The sequence below is a fragment of the Andrena cerasifolii genome, chromosome 16 (assembly GCF_050908995.1).
Source record: "Andrena cerasifolii isolate SP2316 chromosome 16, iyAndCera1_principal, whole genome shotgun sequence".
In the NCBI taxonomy this organism is placed as follows: domain Eukaryota; kingdom Metazoa; phylum Arthropoda; class Insecta; order Hymenoptera; family Andrenidae; genus Andrena; species Andrena cerasifolii.
The window spans coordinates 9,760,857-9,777,301 of record NC_135133.1 but is presented as its reverse complement, the minus strand read 5'-3'; the positions used below and the strand labels follow the sequence as shown (position 1 = coordinate 9,777,301).

At 51.1% G+C, this 16,445-nt stretch overlaps 1 protein-coding gene across 2 annotated transcripts; it reads left to right on the top strand.

Annotated features, from left to right (window-relative positions):
- The first annotated feature begins 5,468 nt into the window (after window positions 1–5,468).
- Window positions 5,469–12,934, top strand: LOC143377443 (purine nucleoside phosphorylase). 2 transcript variants are annotated; one of them, XM_076828659.1, is made up of 6 exons: window positions 5,469–5,761; window positions 9,588–9,682; window positions 9,835–10,013; window positions 10,248–10,423; window positions 11,231–11,421; window positions 11,505–12,934. In XM_076828659.1, the coding sequence occupies exons 1-6, from the start codon at window positions 5,649–5,651 to the stop codon at window positions 11,726–11,728; spliced, it is 978 nt and encodes a 325-aa protein (XP_076684774.1). In that variant the 5' UTR covers window positions 5,469–5,648; the 3' UTR covers window positions 11,729–12,934. The 2 variants fall into 2 exon arrangements, with proteins under 2 accessions (XP_076684774.1, XP_076684773.1); XM_076828658.1 differs by having other exon boundaries at window positions 9,805–10,013.
- The last annotated feature ends 3,511 nt before the right edge of the window (window positions 12,935–16,445 follow it).

Here is a 16,445-nt window from a genome sequence, read left to right as displayed (position 1 = left end):
TGTTGTTGCCTGCCAGCGGGCACTCTGCGAGTAAACACGCACGAGTTACTCGCAACGAGGTTTCATCACTCGTACGACAAGATAACATTCCCGATGCGTCTCGGCGTGACCTACAAGCTTCAATGTTTTCTCGAACATTCCAACGCGAAACTTTCTGCGTTCCCTCGGAACTTGCTAACCTAAAATTCAAAGCAAACAGAGCAAAGAGCTCGAGACTGTTTGCCTAGGTCGGCTGATTTTAGAACTTGTATCTGTAATGCGTAGAACTGCCATCGGACGATAACGAAGGCAGCGTGTTTGCGGGATAACAGTCCCTTTAAAATCGAAACATTCCTCTCTGGATATCTCTAGTCTTTGGCTGGTTAGGCGTCAGTGTCCCATCAGCGAGGGAATTCCCCATTTCCCTCCTGCGTGGCATGGTTCGCGAATATCGACGGTCGGTTTTTATCGACGCGCGATTAAAGCAGCCAGCTAGCTGCCACTGGAGACTCGTCGGAGGCGCGAGGGCGGAAAAAACTGCGGCAGAATGATCGCAGCAGCTTTGCGTTAACAAACACCCTGCGCCGTAGTGGATTCATTAACTGTTGCGCGCCGAGCTGTAGATACGCGAGCGTAAACAGTATACGTTCCTCCGCTGTACGCGTTAATTACACGGCTCTGTTTAGTTGTGCGTCGACGCTGATTCGATTATAATATTACCGGCGAGCAGATTGAAATTCGATGGTTGTCGCGGGCGCGTGCGCGTCCCGCTCGCCGGGAATCGAGCCCCTTCCATCGATCCCCACCTCCGCCGGACGCTATTGGAAAGTTCCAGTACCTGTTTCTCTATTTTTCTGCCCCCCCCCCCCCCCCCCCGTCCCGCCGAACAATATAAAGTTTCAATTAGGAAAGTTCGGTGACGCTGAAAATCTGCCCCGTAGCATCCCGTAGCCCGCCGAAATTTGTTTACCGCCAAAGGGCTGCGGCGTTCTTTGTAGGACGATCGGCGAAATTATGCATCGCTCGTTGCATCGCAAAGTAGCTTCCTACTCGCCGCCAGGGAGGTGGACCCGCGCGGAGAACTGAATTTACAGCCTATTCGAGCGTTCCGCGCCTCGTCCGCGCGCGTTCCGTCCGCGGCACGCTATAATTTGCAACCTCGCAGCTGGGATTCGCTCCCCCAGCTCCTTTTCCCTATTCTTTTGTCCGGATCCAGATGCCACGCCGGGCTCGCTGGAAATGGCTCAGCGACGCGGCATTCCCCGCATTAGTACCTTGATACCTTTCTTGCGCTTCGCGTGCATCACACGCGGCTGCGCTCAATTATGCAAAAAACTGCTCCGTCACGAAGCCGGTGCCGCGTAGCGGGTGCTTGAGCGGCAGCCAAAGGACAAAGAGCGTTTCCGCGGCGCTTTAATTGCGTACAGTTTACCGGGCTTATTTCTGAATAGCGTATCTCGCTGGCTGTTACATCACGTATCGATGCCAGCTTCGCTCCGAACAAGAGTGAATACCCTATCGGCTCTCACAGCGGTCGTCGTTGATCTTTGCGCGGGCCGATCGATCCCACGATAACGAATAAATCATTCGAGCCGCTTCTGATACCCCAGTTACAAAAACTTCTCGATAAATAACAGCCGCAGCTGCGAGGGGTGGATGCAAGGGCCTCGGACGTCCCTTCTTCAAACATCTCGCTCCTCTTGATCGATATCTGCTCTTGAGAGAGAAAGAAATGTGTCGGGTCCGAGGAGATGTATGCTAACCGCCCACGCATTTGTTACGCGATAACTGACGCGAACGAATGCCCAGTTTGCTGGAGGGAATAGGAGAAGCGGGCTTCAAAGGGACACGATCTCGGTGGAGCGTTATCGCGCAAAGGCGGGACCGCACATTCGGCACTCCGCGAACGCCGAATATTCGGCGCTCGGCAAACTGCTCGCCAAAGTATTCGCGAATATGTATCCTCCGGGCCCGGCTCGTCCCTGCAGGCAAAATTAGGCGGCTGCCTCGGGCGTGAAGTTGACAAGGGGCGCAAAATGGTCTCTTCGTTGTTGGCATCTTTTAAACGAGGTATTACAACTTTTACTGCAAATGCTTTAAGGAGTCATTTTGGTTAGACGGGTTGAAAAAATAGATTTTTTTTAGAAACATTTTTCGAAAGCACATATCCTCAAGAATGAACTGTTAATTTTTCACGGGAAACTTCTGGTTATTTTAACTTCCACAGAGGCTTTTGTAGGGAGCGCAGAGGCTCGGCCTCCTATAATTTTTCTCGAAACGTGATTTGTCCACGTCGTGAAGATAAAATCTATCGAACCGATTGCTTTATAAATTTGACTGCTTATTCTGCACACCTGTGACTCTCGCGGGGACTACAACCAAGTATTTTCATTCAGTCTAACCTACTTTTAAAATCGAAAATAGCAAAAGACGAAAGCCGAGAAAACATTTTTCTTTTGCGTTTTGCCCGCCATTTTGCTAATTGTTAAGATAAATCAGTAATTATAGTCAGAGCGACAGCGACAGTCGTGCTGATCAAGGATCTGCTTGGATTCTTCGGTTCAGATAAGTCTAGCAGCTGAAATCGCCTTCGCGAGCGAGGCATGAATTTTTAAACGTGTCATCAAGACCGCTTTCCAAAAGCATTTGAAAAGCAATAATTTCATTACCTTCGTATTTCTTATTCACTGTAGAAACGTAGCGTAATAAATAGAAAAAAGTTTTATTCCATTACTGTAATTAGTTTCGTCGCAATAAATTCCTGAAAAATCGCTGAATTTATCGGCGCGCTAACCGGAATGACCCCTTAAGTTACGAATGAAAATTCCGAGTAAGGTCATCGAAAAGCTCAAATGAATGAATTATAAGGGTCAAGCCGCGCTTGATCTCCGCGTTGCGCGCATCTTCGGCAAATGACGAGCGCTGATTCGTGCAGAACCTCGCGCGAAAATTCGATAAACGAATCTTAAGGTCGTGGATGTGAATGAAGATACACACCGATGCGACTCGGCGACACGATCCCAGTTCCAGATAACTGGTAGCTGTGGCAGCAGACGTTTTAAACTGGCCGGGCTTCTCTGAACTCAGAGACAGCGCTGTGAACCGATCGTACAAAGGAGACGAGTCACCGAACGTGCGTGACACGTGCAAATAATTCACAAGCAAACGGGTTTATCGTTAAACAAAAGAGACGCGATAGAAAGACCCGTTGGCTACGCTGTTGGTGGTCAAAGATTATCGGAGCGCGATTACAACAGATAGCCGGCGAGTTGCCATTGTTTTCCGTAAAACGGGATGTTTAAATCCCAGGCAAGACAGTGACGTTGCTTCAAAACAAGATACGTGCAAAGGAGATTATTGAACGCGTATAAATGTTCCTTTCGCGGAAACAGCGGCGCACGATCCAGATTGCGATCGATACGGATTAACTGATGGATTGTACGTTGAGCAACTGAGAATAAGTGCTATCAGGCATACTCTGCCCTTTAGACTTTGCATTTATACCTCCAGGTTTGGTCTCACCGACCTCATTAGCTGCATTTGTAATCTGGCTAAAGTCTTAATATATAAATCTTAATATAGAAAGCTTCTACATGTTTGGGTGCTTGTCTGTCGCCTAAAAATATTCGAAGGATAAACCCTCGGTTCGCGAAACGAGCCTCAGCTCATTATGCCTGACTAATCCAGATAAATGTCACCATTTTCACGAATAAATAAAAAAACAATTTTTTTTACTTTATAAAATCAGAATCTAAATTTCGGGCGAAGCCGAGTAGTAAAGCTAGTTTATTATAAGGAGATTGACTTTTTCCATGGCTCTCCTTCCACTTTTTTTCTTCTCTTCTTTCTTTTCTGTGTAACGACTGTCTCTAATATGTATCGTTTACTACCAATTCTGTTATGAGATGGGTCTCACTCGTTTGTGTGAAATAAATAAATAAATAAGCGGTACCTTGATGATCGTTGCGTTTCTGAAATCTGTCATGGAATTTCCCGATGCGACGCGCTCAAGTGGGGGACCCGGTTGCGTGGTAATTGATATTCTTATAAATATGAGATGCGGTTGCAGCAACAGTTTGATTATATCTCCTTTCGCGGGACAATTCTCCCCTCTTCTTTCCTCGCTCCTCGTTGTTTTTGTTTCATTTAAATCGCGAGTATTTTCGTCGAGTATCGCGCAGGAGCTGCGACAACGGTTAGGCGCGGTTTTTATTAACGAATTCGTTAAGGGCCGGTCGGACACCTTCTCAATGGCTAGTGCGCGTCTACGGTAGCTAGTGACGAAAGGTGCTTCGAGTCCCGGAGAAGAGCAACAGGTTCGAATTCATAAGGTAGGCGCGGGGGACAACGAAGATTGCATCGCGTAACAACGAAATAATATCTGATCTGAAAGGAAAGATCTGCATCCCCTCGCGGGCGACTGTTCTCGCCGAGTGAAAGCTAACTGAATTTCCCGCTCATTAGTCGAGAGCAAGGTGTACGAGGTTTCGCGAGGTGGGTAATTGCGACCGTGTGTTGCAAGTTGGCAAGTGAAGGTCTCGAGACTCGAATGAGCGATCATCGGCATCGTAAATATATTTACAGAATCAATCTCAACAACACAGCTCCTTAACAGGATATCAAAATTTGGCTGGTCTTTAAGATAAGACATCAGCGGAGGTTGCGTGGATCAGAAAGTTTCGAGAGTCCGGGTATGATCATCTTCCACCATCCGGAATCTACTGTAGGAATAGGTTTCGCAATTCTTATATTCGGGAGCCACGGAAAAAAGGACTTCGGGGGGCGATGGGACTCGAACTCACAATCTTCGGGGGTCCCTCTGCGCTACTGGGCAGCCGCCTTACCAACGTCGCCAAAGCCGATCCTCCGAGGTCTCTTATTCCAGGTTCCTTCTTAAGTTAAGCTTTCCTACACGCGACTGTGCAACGTCCAGCAATTCAAAGTCGATTTTCTCGAAAATGAGGCGCGATATCAGAAAACTTTATTCCTTTTCATCGACTTATTTACTTGTTACAAGTCGAAAAGGAACAGCAACTTTTTTCGATATCGCGCTTCATTTTCGAGAAAATCGACTGCGAATTACTTGACGCTGCGTCCAGGACTAATTATACAATCGTAAGTACCCCCTCTTTGTTTTCAGACATAGGTCGATCCCATCGCGCGCGTTCATCTTCCATAAGTTCCTTGAACGAAGAGAAGATACGCCAATGGTGGCCAGCGACGTTGCTCGCGGGGATGACGGTTGCAGTTCGCAGTGGACGTTACTGATACACGAAACAAATAATAGCGGAGGACGGGTGGCGGCGGCAATTGGAGCATTTAACTGGTAATGGGTTATCACAGTGGGTGCCCCTACCTCCCAGCAACTTTCTGACCGTCTGGATCTCCGTGAGGATTGGAGGGAGCCCTGCAGAGTGTTCCCCCGATTGGCCGGTTCGTTGCCGCTCGCTTTTTTTCAACGCCGCCGAGTTTCCGTATAAATCAGCGGCCTGCTCGACTCGCAAGTAGCCACAGCAGTCAGTGTTCCGTAAAGCCGCGACAGGGAGCGACTTACAGGCCCGTTCGTTAACCAGCTGGCTCTCGCGCCTTCTTTCCCCGCGTCTCTCCACTCGCAGTGCGACTTTTCCACCATCGGCTCGGCGGCCCCTGTCCTTCTACCTCACGGAACAATGCCTTTCGCGAGCAACGACACTGTCAACGGCCACGGTAATTACCAGCCGCTGAAACGACCCACGGAGAATGAGTTCTTGCACACGGCCGTCAAGCATTTACGACACAACACGTAAGTCTGCCCTGTCCGCGAAATTGGATTTGATCGCGCGATAACTATTCGCCAAGGAACCGTTTGCGCCGCGTTCAATCGGGCGTGCTTGTTCTTTAAAACTCTCGAGCAGAGGTCTGCCCTTTGAGAGCGATCCTTGTGGAACTGCGGGGGATGATAGAGCGCCTTCGGCTTAAACGTATCGATACCGCGATTCGTTTAGGGGTGATCGATCTCCCGTGTGCTCATTGACATGGGATAGTTAGACGCTGAGTGTTTACCGGTTACTTGAAGCGTCCGCTGCGGAACTTTCTACCGGCGCGCAAAGTGGAAACGGTAGCCGGATACGTATTACGCACCCTCCGCGGCGTATACGGAATTTCCAAACGCAACTAATTTCCCGGGACTTCTCTGGTCCTCCGCGTGCCCCCCCCCCCCCCGACTCGCTGGATATTACCGTTAGCGGTATCGAGCTGCCCGGGTAATTGCAGAAGTTAATGCCTCACTGCCGAATTATCTTGGGTTCGATAACAGCCGACAATAATTAAGAATCCCGAGAATTACCCTGCCGAGATTTCAGCAGCGCGCTACCGATGCGGGACCGGTCAAGGAAAGAGAATCGAGCGAGTCCTAGGTAAACATTCCCGCGAAATTGCAGCGCAGATGACTCCCTGTCTCCTCGCGCTCCTCCCCGTAGCCTTCAGCCTTGAGCATCCGTAGGCGCTCGTTGGACTCCTCGTGCACGTTCAAGGTTAATTTGGACGGGTTTGAGATGTGACAGGGACGCGGCAGCCACTTGCACGGAACTTCGTGTCCCGAAGCCTCCAATTAGAAGTTTCCCCGAGTGTTTCAGCTTTGATTTTCTTTATTTAATCGAGGCAAACAGGCCCGGCCGCGGGGAACTAGCGAGCGGCGCAAACAAGAAATTATTAAACGTAATGGCGCGATCGCGTCGACGGTCCCAGTAAACAGCGAGCAGGAACTGGAGAACGGAGGCTGCGCCGAGTTCATCGACAGCGCATTATCTCGCGAAGCAACCAATTTCTTTGCTAGTTTCGTAACACGTTACATCATTATCGCCTTGGATTTCTACAGAGCCGTCGATCACTCGGCCGCCGGCGCGTACATCTGCACGGCTTTATCTGCGAACAACCGCTTTTGGAATTTTATCCCGGCGAAATTTAACGCACAGAGGAAATTGTGATTCAGTTACGACACCCATGTATCCCATCCCCTCTGTCAGGGATGAATTTTTACCTCGATACGTTTAATATTTACCGCGTATCGCCGCTTCGACTGGATCCTCCTTCTCCCTTAACTTTCCTCCCGCCTCCTTCCCGCTCGAATCGGCACATAGAAATCCGAGTGGCATTAAACTTTTTGCAAAGAACGGAGCAACTTTCGCCTGAAACGCGGGCGCGCGCTCGATATTCCCCGTGTCCCGGGGACTTTCTGCCCGCTCGCCTCTTATCCACTTCATGAAATGCGCGATGAGAAAATGGGACGCGCTCCTGAAAGCGATACTTCACCGCCGGAGTTGAACCGAACCTCTGGCTGCCGCGGCAGGAATGGCAAACAAGCAAGGTGATCTCTGTAGGGGTGGAACGAGGAACGTTGGGCCGCTGGCGACGGGGGATACTAGCGATTCTATAATTGCTCGGTGAAACGTTTTATCAGCGCAGCTCCGCTAATCGCGCGATTAGGAAAAGAATCCAGCGTTCGAGCCGATTGTCGACACTCGATGCTCACCGCGGAGGATCGTTACGTAAGGAACGATGGATGAGCAAATGAAAATAGAAGCGGAGCGTGTTTATCAGCGAGCTTCCTCGCGTCAGCCAGCCTCGTTTGCAGCAGCTCATAAACGCTGATAAAGTTGGAGCAAACAATCTAGGAGAACGCAACATTCGGATGGATTTGAACGTCGCTTGGAGTCACGTAGACACTCGGCGATCGTGGGGGATGAAACGCGAAGATGGAGGGCGGTCCCGAAGCGTTCCAGACCAAGGGCGTACACATCCGTATCCGAGATTAGAGCAACCGATATTGCATCCAGGATCGCGGAGTCGTCATTGAATCCCTCCCGCGATGCCCCGGGGCGACGCGCATTCACGTCGTTATAATAATCGTCGACCTCACATTTGCCATTCATAACGGGCGCCGTACAATACCGTTTTACGATGGAGCATCCGCGAATGCGGTCGGTCTAATGACGTTTGGCATACCCGCGGCTATATCAAAGCTTTTCCACCATAGACGCCCGGGCGAAACTGCGGAGCGGATTCTCAGATTCGCGGCTGAATGCCGGAGAGCCTCGCTCGGCGCTGGGCTGTTATTGGCGACGTGGATGCATATTCAAGTGCATTCAGCGCGTTCTAATTCGATGTCCCCCTGTGGCGGCGCGTATGCAACCCGTTTACCACGGTGATACGCGCCCCTTGTCATCGCGCAAACTATCAGGGGCACTCTTCGGTCCATGTTCCAAGCGCGAAATCTCACCTGCTCTATTTTCTTGGAATGTTTAGTCAGCTACCGATCCTCCTTTTCATTCAAAGCGACGCTCCCCACACTTCTGCTTCCTCAGAACTTATAACTGGAGAGCTTGGGGAACAATGGTGTTTCACTTTCATAGGTTTTTGGCGGTAGAGAGAAGGGAGTTTTGCTAGTGGACTTATCAGTAAGGCTAGTTGACCCTGTCCTCGACGCCGGGACGTTAGAAGGTAGGGCGAAACAGGTATATATAGGAGAGAGTAGACGAGGGAGGACTTGCGGGAAAGCGAGATCGGTCGAGAGGCCCTCTTGCGGCGGAGTACGGAGGTATCATTGCAGGTTTCTAAGCTCAAGTTCTTCCATTCATAGGATCACCCTATTTCGTGTCCTTACGAGGCATCCATCCGCGTCACATCGATTTCCTCTCCTATCCGCAAAAATCTGGGCATCGATTTTCCCTGGTATTTAACAGGCGAGAGAGGAAGAAGGAAAAAGGGTCTCCGCAGAAGCGCGAGTAATTTTCGACTGCGTGACGCGCAGCATTATGCCCGAGGCGCGCTTATCCGCTCGGATGCATGGAAATTCTGCGTGTGCATCTGTGCACAGAGCCGGTCGGCGAGCGCATTTTGCATTCGCGCACGCGTGAGCGCATACACGGTAGATGAGTTGTGCACGGCACGCGTATACCACTCATAAACACGTTACGCGCTCGTATGTATTTCGATGGATGATTTGTAATACCCCCCTCACCGAGGGCTGCATTCAGCTTAAATCCGGCGCTATTTGAGCCTGTTAGCAGTTTAACAGGTAACTGCACCGTTTTGCGGTAGCCTCCCGGTGAAATTATGTCGTTGGACCAGGCCCGCCGAGCCACTCGTTCCTCTGTCGTTGACGTAACTCACGGCGCCTGTCACGGGTCCGTTCCATTATTCCGGCAAGCTTATCGATACCTCCGCACCTGTGACTCGTTGGCAACATCATCTTCTTTGCACTACGCTCCAACTACTTGCTTTTGCTTCACGAATAGAACAATAGTAACACTTATAATAATAAGAAAAATACGAAATGAGCAGAAATTGGGAGATGAGCAGAAATTGGGACATTCACCTTAGAGCGAAAGGCACCCCCGAGCCCTGTCAACCTCTCAGCGCCGGGTTTAAGAAAACGATTTTATTCCGCGCACCCGAGTTAACTCGTGAGACCAGCAACAACATGAAACAACATTTTTTTTGTGTTTTTTTTTCAAGATTTGTTAACGTTCCTTTGTATTTTACGAGAATAAAAAAAATGGTGGAAAAACGACCGCTTTTGAATTTTTAATTGGTACGTTAAGAGGTTAAACCAATATTATTCTTTCCAGGTACACATTCGAGGCGCTGCAAGAGTCGGCGGAGTTCCTCCTGAGCCACGCCAGAATAAGGCCAAAGATTGGAATAATATGCGGCTCCGGAATGGGTTAGTGATTCTCCTTTCGAAAGCTCCGTTCGCCGAAACCGCGCGACCTCGCCGAGCAAACGCGGCGCGGTCGGTGCTCGCGTTGCATTTTCCCAGTCAATGTTTTCTGTATCCCCTAACAGGATCAAATGAGCAAAACGAGTTGTGTCCAGGTTCCCTGGCGGAGTTCCTCGAGGACAAGCAGTGCTTCCCTTACGAGGAGATCCCGCATTTCCCTGTCTCCACTGTCAAGGGCCATACAGGTCAGATGGTCTTCGGCTACCTCCAAGGCGTACCGGTCATGTGCATGCAGGGGAGATTCCACTATTACGAAGGCTATCCGCTGTGGAAGGTACGCTACTGTCTCGCTTCTTTTTCAAACTGGAGTCCTAGGTCCGTAGGTCCAGCATGATTATCGTTACGCAACCTGAGCAACAATTTATCGCGCGTAGCTCATTCAGCGAACACTTGCTTGTTCCAATTGGGCTGATAGATCCTACTGCTCAAACTCCGGTAATTGACACGCTCCGCGAGCTTTTCGTAGGGCCGTCCAGCGGTTCACTGTTCCCCCGCTTTCTGCCCGCAGTGCGCGATGCCGGTGAGAGTTATGAAGCTGGTGGGTGTGACCCATCTGATCGCGACTAACGCGGCGGGAGGTCTGAACCCTATGTACAAGGTTGGCGACATCATGATCGTGAAGGATCACGTGAACATGATGGGATTCGCGGGGAATAACCCTCTTCAAGGACCCAACGACGACAGGTACTTTTTTCCTTCCTCTCCGCCCTCTTCTCCTCAGCAGTATTATAAAACCGTCCTCGCGTCACTCCATTCCTCCACATCACGCTCAGCTGCCTCTTCATCGCGATAGCTACTCTTTTCTCGCGCGCGATTCTCGCGAGGAGGGAATCACGATCAAAGCGTCCAGAAATTAGCGCCGCCATCGCGTCCATTTTATTGGAGACGAAGAAAGGGAGAGCAGAGCCAGGAGTGACGGATCTAGCGACCGAAAGGGGAAAGAGGAAGATGCTCGCAGAGAGACGACGGGATAGTGAAATTCACGGCGTGAACGGCAATGAATTCGAATCCGCTTCCAGCCGACAAAGGGTTTCGGGCTCGTTTCCGGGAGGAAAGTCGTCGACGACACTCGCGGGTTGCGGGGCTCGACGCCGGCTCCGTGGGCTCACCCCGAGGGCAAGGAGCGGAGGGTGGAGACGCGCCACGGGATCGTTCGGGGTCTTAGAAGGAATAAAATTAATCTATTTCATCGGAACAACCCGTTGAATCGGATTGATGAACTATTTACTCGACGGCACGAAGCATCTGATTGACGTATTTACGTAAGAATTTCCCTCCAGGTTCCTGCTCCCCCTTCGTTCCTTTCGCGCTCTCCAAGGCAAGCCCCAGCTGCATTTCTCTTCTTCTTCCTCCCGGGCCGAGCTCGCGCGGTAACCTTTCATCTGGCATTTTTCCCATTACCTTACCAACCCTCGATATTACATAACGCAGTCCGTCAAACAGCCTGTTTTTTTTTCCCCCTTTAAAAGCAGCTGCCCCTTCCCGTTTCAGATTTGGACCGAGATTCCCGCCCATGAACAAAGCCTACAGCGACGAACTTTTAGAAATGGGCGACCAAGTGGCGCGGGAGATGGGCATCAGCGATTTCGTGCACAAAGGCGTGTACACGTGCCTGGGAGGGCCGAATTTCGAGACGGTGGCGGAGCTGAAGATGCTGAGGATGGTGGGCGTCGATGCGGTCGGTCGGTACTCCGCGTCCGTCGCCTGCAATATTAAATCCACCCCCTAGAGACTCTGCCTACAACTTCTGTTCCATGTTGCTTAGGAATGTCCACCGTTCACGAGGTGATCACAGCCCGGCACTGCGACCTGATGGTGTTCGCCTTCAGCCTGATCACGAATCAGTGCGTGACGGATTACGAGAACCACGAGCAGGCGAACCACGAGGAGGTGATGGAAGTAGGGAAAGCCAGGCAGCCGGTGCTCCAGGAGTACGTGTCGCGTATCGTGACACGCCTCAGGGACATGATGGGGTTGGACACGAAATGATTCGTCGTTTCACAGGTCGTCCCATCGATTGCCTCGATCCCGTCCTTCTTGGTGGAGCGCCTCGGCGTGCGTTCTGATCCACGAAAGACGGCGCAAGTTCTTCCACGCGCAATGCATAGACTGTTTCAAGGGGAACGAGAGGAAAATTCGCGGAGGACTAGCATAAATTATTGGCGATTTCATCGCGTTCCGACGATCACCCCGAGGATCATATTTAATTTAACGCTCGAACGCCGATGCATTCTTCTCGTGAAGGAATTGCGACTTTCATCCCCGCCGAGCTGCCGCCCGCCCCGGGGAGATTTTTCCAGAGGGTGGAGGGCGCCAAGCTCTGTATCGAGCGACGCTCGCGAGACCCGCGACGATTTCATATATCTCGCCCTGGCTGGCATCTCAGACGGAGAACAAACAGCCGGTTCGGAACGCTGCTCTCTGGCTCTCTTCCTCCCCCTTGTCGCGAATCAACGATAAGCATTGGATAAGCGGGATCAAATTAAAATCAGCATTCAAGCTATCCCAACGAGCAGAGCCTCCTTTAATCGCGGATCAGTTTATCAGCGGTCCATTCAGCAGCGTCCACTTTAATTATACTTTCGCTCCTCCGTCGTTCCGGACGGGCATCGCTCTTGCCCGGAATCCAGCTCCCTTCGAGACCGTGCCCCTTCTTTCTCGCTTGCTTGCGCGCGCGCCAGTTTCTGATCTCAATTGATTCGTTACACGTCTTGAGGGACCTCCTTGGCTTTAAGAAGAGGGAGAGCGGTTAAGGGTGTAGAGGCAGAGTGGTCGATGCCTCCTCTCCTCGGCACCCTCGTCGATTTTCCTTCCCTCGCTTCGTTACCTTCATCTCGTTTCCGCGCTCTTCCATCGCTAATGCATCGGTGTTCGACCTCGATAAATCTCGGCCGGCCAAGACCATACTGCAGGCGGGTCCTTCTCTGTCTTCGTTTCACGCCGCAGTTGCTCCCTTCGTATTACTCTCCTCGATGAAATCATGCCGCGGCATCGCGGAAAACACATCGTCCCTTCCCTCTTCCGGATAATCGAACCGTGCTTCGCCCGCTTTAGAGTAGCAAATAGAAGGAGCACGGACATGTTTAGTGTTCTCTTTGAATCGTTTCCATGGTTGAGAGGAGAATGTCCTTGATGCAGCTAACCCTTTAATGAGCTGATCCGCGATATCTGTAGGGAATAAAGTCTTCTTTCTTATTCCTCAAGTGTGCCTTTATTACCTCGCTGTACTCCTTCCATCCACGGTACTTGATATCGATCTCTGATAATCTGCGATTCTAGCGACTGGAAGCAAGCGCTTGAATATCATAGATTCATATCGTATCGCTTTCTTAGAAGTCCTTTGCCTTCGAAGCGAGCGATCCTATGTGGGACCATTTGCGCGTTTATTTCGAGTTTAACGGGGCGGACGTTTAATCGACAAAAATTTCAACAAAAGTTGAACGAAATTTCAGTTTATTATTAAAACATAAAAGAAAAAATTCAATACTTCATAATAAAACAACCCCGATCATGGGGCTGATTGACCAGCATGAAAGGTGTTAGAAAAACATTAAAATACCTTAATTGTTGTCACATTGAGTCAACTTTAATCATTTAATCAGATAGCCAGATGTATACCCTATCAAATATACTAACTGGTTTAACGATACTTCGTCCTCATAATTTATTAAAAATCAAAAACGAAAAGACTGGCCTATCAGCCCTGGCCTCTCCTAATTCAAGTCTGGGATGTAAAACGGCAGCGATCGCCTTTGAACCCCCATGACTTTGACGAAATACACTCGGTAGAGCCACGCACCTAATTAAGCTCCTGTCTCCACTTTGCCCAGCGATCAACGATCATCGAGCTCGTTGGAAACGTATCCACGGACCACTTAATAGAGAGACCTGTTCCGCCGATTTCTCCCTAGCCTCGAAGGCCAAAGTATCCGACGTGCTCGAAGGCTCACGCTCCGACTCGCGGATTCATAATTTAACAGCTCGACCCCGATTTCGTCTGACAAGTGTCGCAGGCCCTCGAGTTCACTCGTAATGACGACCCTCCAGCCTTCTGTTCAGCCGAGTTAATCGCGCGATCCAATGTAACTTGGATCCAGAGTCCAGGCCGGGTGTCTGAAAGGGGTGGAACGGTGGCAGGGGCTCGCCTCGGATCGGTTTCTAAACGGTAAATCCTCGCTCGCAACGACACGTGCCATCTTTCGGAATAGGGGTAGGTACTTCTCCGAGCGTCTCCGCGAGACCGCCGCATTCCGAATTGAAAAGGGATACACTCGGGCACGTTCCGTATGGCATCGACGGGGTGGGTAGGGGCGAGGACGGACCGGGGGCTTTCTGTTCCGCGTATATCTCCGCGTTTGGAATAGGAGCTGTTGGAGGGATCGGTTATTGATATTTCTGAAACGGCAGATAAAACTTTTCCCTCGGCGTCTCCGGCAAACCGTGGCCCGTCGTATATCTTTCGTTTACCGATGCCTTAGGAGGACAGAGCAATACCATAATCGAGATAAGGGATGATGTATTTCGGCCTTAACTTTCGCGTTATCCGGGCGCGATAATGTTTCGGAGAGAAAAGGGGAAGAAGTTAGCGAGACGGGTAGGCGACGGGAGAAGGGGCTAAACACGGAGGGGGAAGGGCCCGGGGAATGAAATTCAGAGCGGACGTCTTGATTATTTCAGGGAATAAGACTGATAAGGTAATCCCGTTTTGTATCTTTATAAGTTTCCTCCTCCCTTCTTCTTCGAGCGTTCCCATGAAACGAGATGCATAATGTGATTGCGCTGCAATAATCCACCCTCCTCTCCCACCCCCCCGCGGCCGAACAAAACCCCGTGGTCTCTATGAATTAAAATGTGCAAGGGTAGAGGGAATAAATGATACACTGTTAACGATGCGGCCCGTATATCCTTTTCGCCATTCGTTTCATTAGACACAAAGCAAAACCGGATATCCCGATGCAATAAAGAGCCACCACCCCCTCGGTTCCGCTACTTTCTTCCCTTCCCTTCTCTCCCTTTTTCTCTGTGCACGCGAGATTAATTTATCCTCGAGGAGATGGATGGGAACAAAAGGGGACGAAATAACTGCGGGGATATTAGATACATTCGGATATTCAGGGATCCTCCCGGGGCAGCAGACACGGACGTGATCAAAGCGCTACGCGAATTCGTATGGAGTGACTGATACGATTATCCTCAATGTTTGAGAACGCGCGGTGCGACTGCTCCTGCGAGGATGATGAACGTACAGGGAACGAATCTCGTGGAACGGAGAATATTCCACTGGAAGAGGAACGCTCGTTTCTTCCTCGAAGACGAAAAGAGGGTACCAATTTTAATTTCCCTTCTTCCGCGATATTTTTTTCTTTTTACATCGAAACTAATGTATCCCTTCACCGCGTGATTCGAGCGGCAACGTTCTAAGAATCATGCCACGTGGCCGCTGAGGAATTAAAAGGAAGCCGGCGAACGATGGAAATCAATATTATTCCCAGCCAATGGAGATGGCTGCGGTGAAAAGGTAGAGAAAGGGCGGCTTTGATCCGCTCGCGGTACGTTTGATCCGTAAAAAGAAAGACGCGCCCGCGTTACAATGTGCATTTGCATGCGGATGTACATACGCGGCGATGCCAGAATCGTGGGCTTTCGCTCGCGGGCTCTACCCTCTCTCCACGGCCAAGCGTACGTTCCCCGGCGTCCACGGTTTTTAATTAGATCAGGAAGGGGCCCGTGCGCGCGCGCGTCGATAACGTTGAGCGGCGGAGCGGTGCGGTTGGGGATTTCGCCGCCGGTGGCGCCAGCGTCGCGTTCGGTGCCGGCAGCGCCGCTTCCCACCGTCCGCGATAGGTCCTTCGGGCTGCTAGTCAAGTTAGTACGACTCGTGACGTCGCGGTTGTTGGTTGCTCGGTCTTTTCCAGTGGTTTCCGCGGGTATCGTCCCGTCGGCGATGTGACCGGTTTCTGAAAGTGACGTGCGCCCCTCTTCGCCGTGCCCACGCAGCCGATCGTGTCGGTGGGTCCATCCGCTCGCGGCAGCAACCTCGAGTTATCAAATGTAAACGCGGTCCAGTCGGTTCTACGATTTCGGCGGGCGTCCGTCGCGTCACGTCGCCCTTCTCCTTCGCGAACCATCGGACCTCCGTCGACGGCCACGCATAACCCTTGGATTACCTCCCGTCCCGTGGCCCACGCTCGCCGCGCGGTGTAAAAACGGTATCGCGCTCGGTTTCGCCGTTGCACGTTCGATCGTCATCGTTTCGAAAACCACGCTCGGTGCTAACGAAACCGTTGAACGGAGCCGGCTATTTGGTGGCGCGCATTGTGCTATGGGTACGTCTGTCATTGGCGCGCAGTGACGCCGGATCGTGATTCTTTCGGGGGGCTCGCAGTCGCGTCGACGTTTCAAATCGTCGCGTTCGTATTGGCGCGCCAAACGGACCGCGTCGGTAATTGCAAGTGGAACGGAGCCTGGACGCCGTGACGTTTCCTCGCGGCGAAAGTGAGCTCACTCTGCGTGTCTGAGGAGTAGGAGAAAGAGAGAGACGGTGAATCTGGTGATAGAAACGCGTTAACGCAGAAGCGAGAGCTAACCCGTGTGTCGGAGTGACTGGAATCGAGGACGAGGAAACATGTCGAGGCTGCTGAAAGGCGAACCGACGGGCGGTTATGTCATTGACTCGAGCGCCGATCTTCGAATGTATTAACCCAGG

What these genes read in the sequence shown, in the direction of transcription:
- LOC143377443 (XM_076828658.1), top strand. Translation starts at nt 5,649, where the DNA reads ATGCCTTTCGCGAGCAACGACACTGTCAACGGCCACGGTAATTACCAG. An exon ending in AATATGCGGCTCCGGAATGG is followed by an intron (nt 9,683 to 9,804) that starts GTTAGTGATTCT and finishes ATCCCCTAACAG; the next exon opens with GATCAAATGAGCAAAACGAG. An exon ending in GGTGGGCGTCGATGCGGTCG is followed by an intron (nt 11,422 to 11,504) that starts GTCGGTACTCCG and finishes CATGTTGCTTAG; the next exon opens with GAATGTCCACCGTTCACGAG.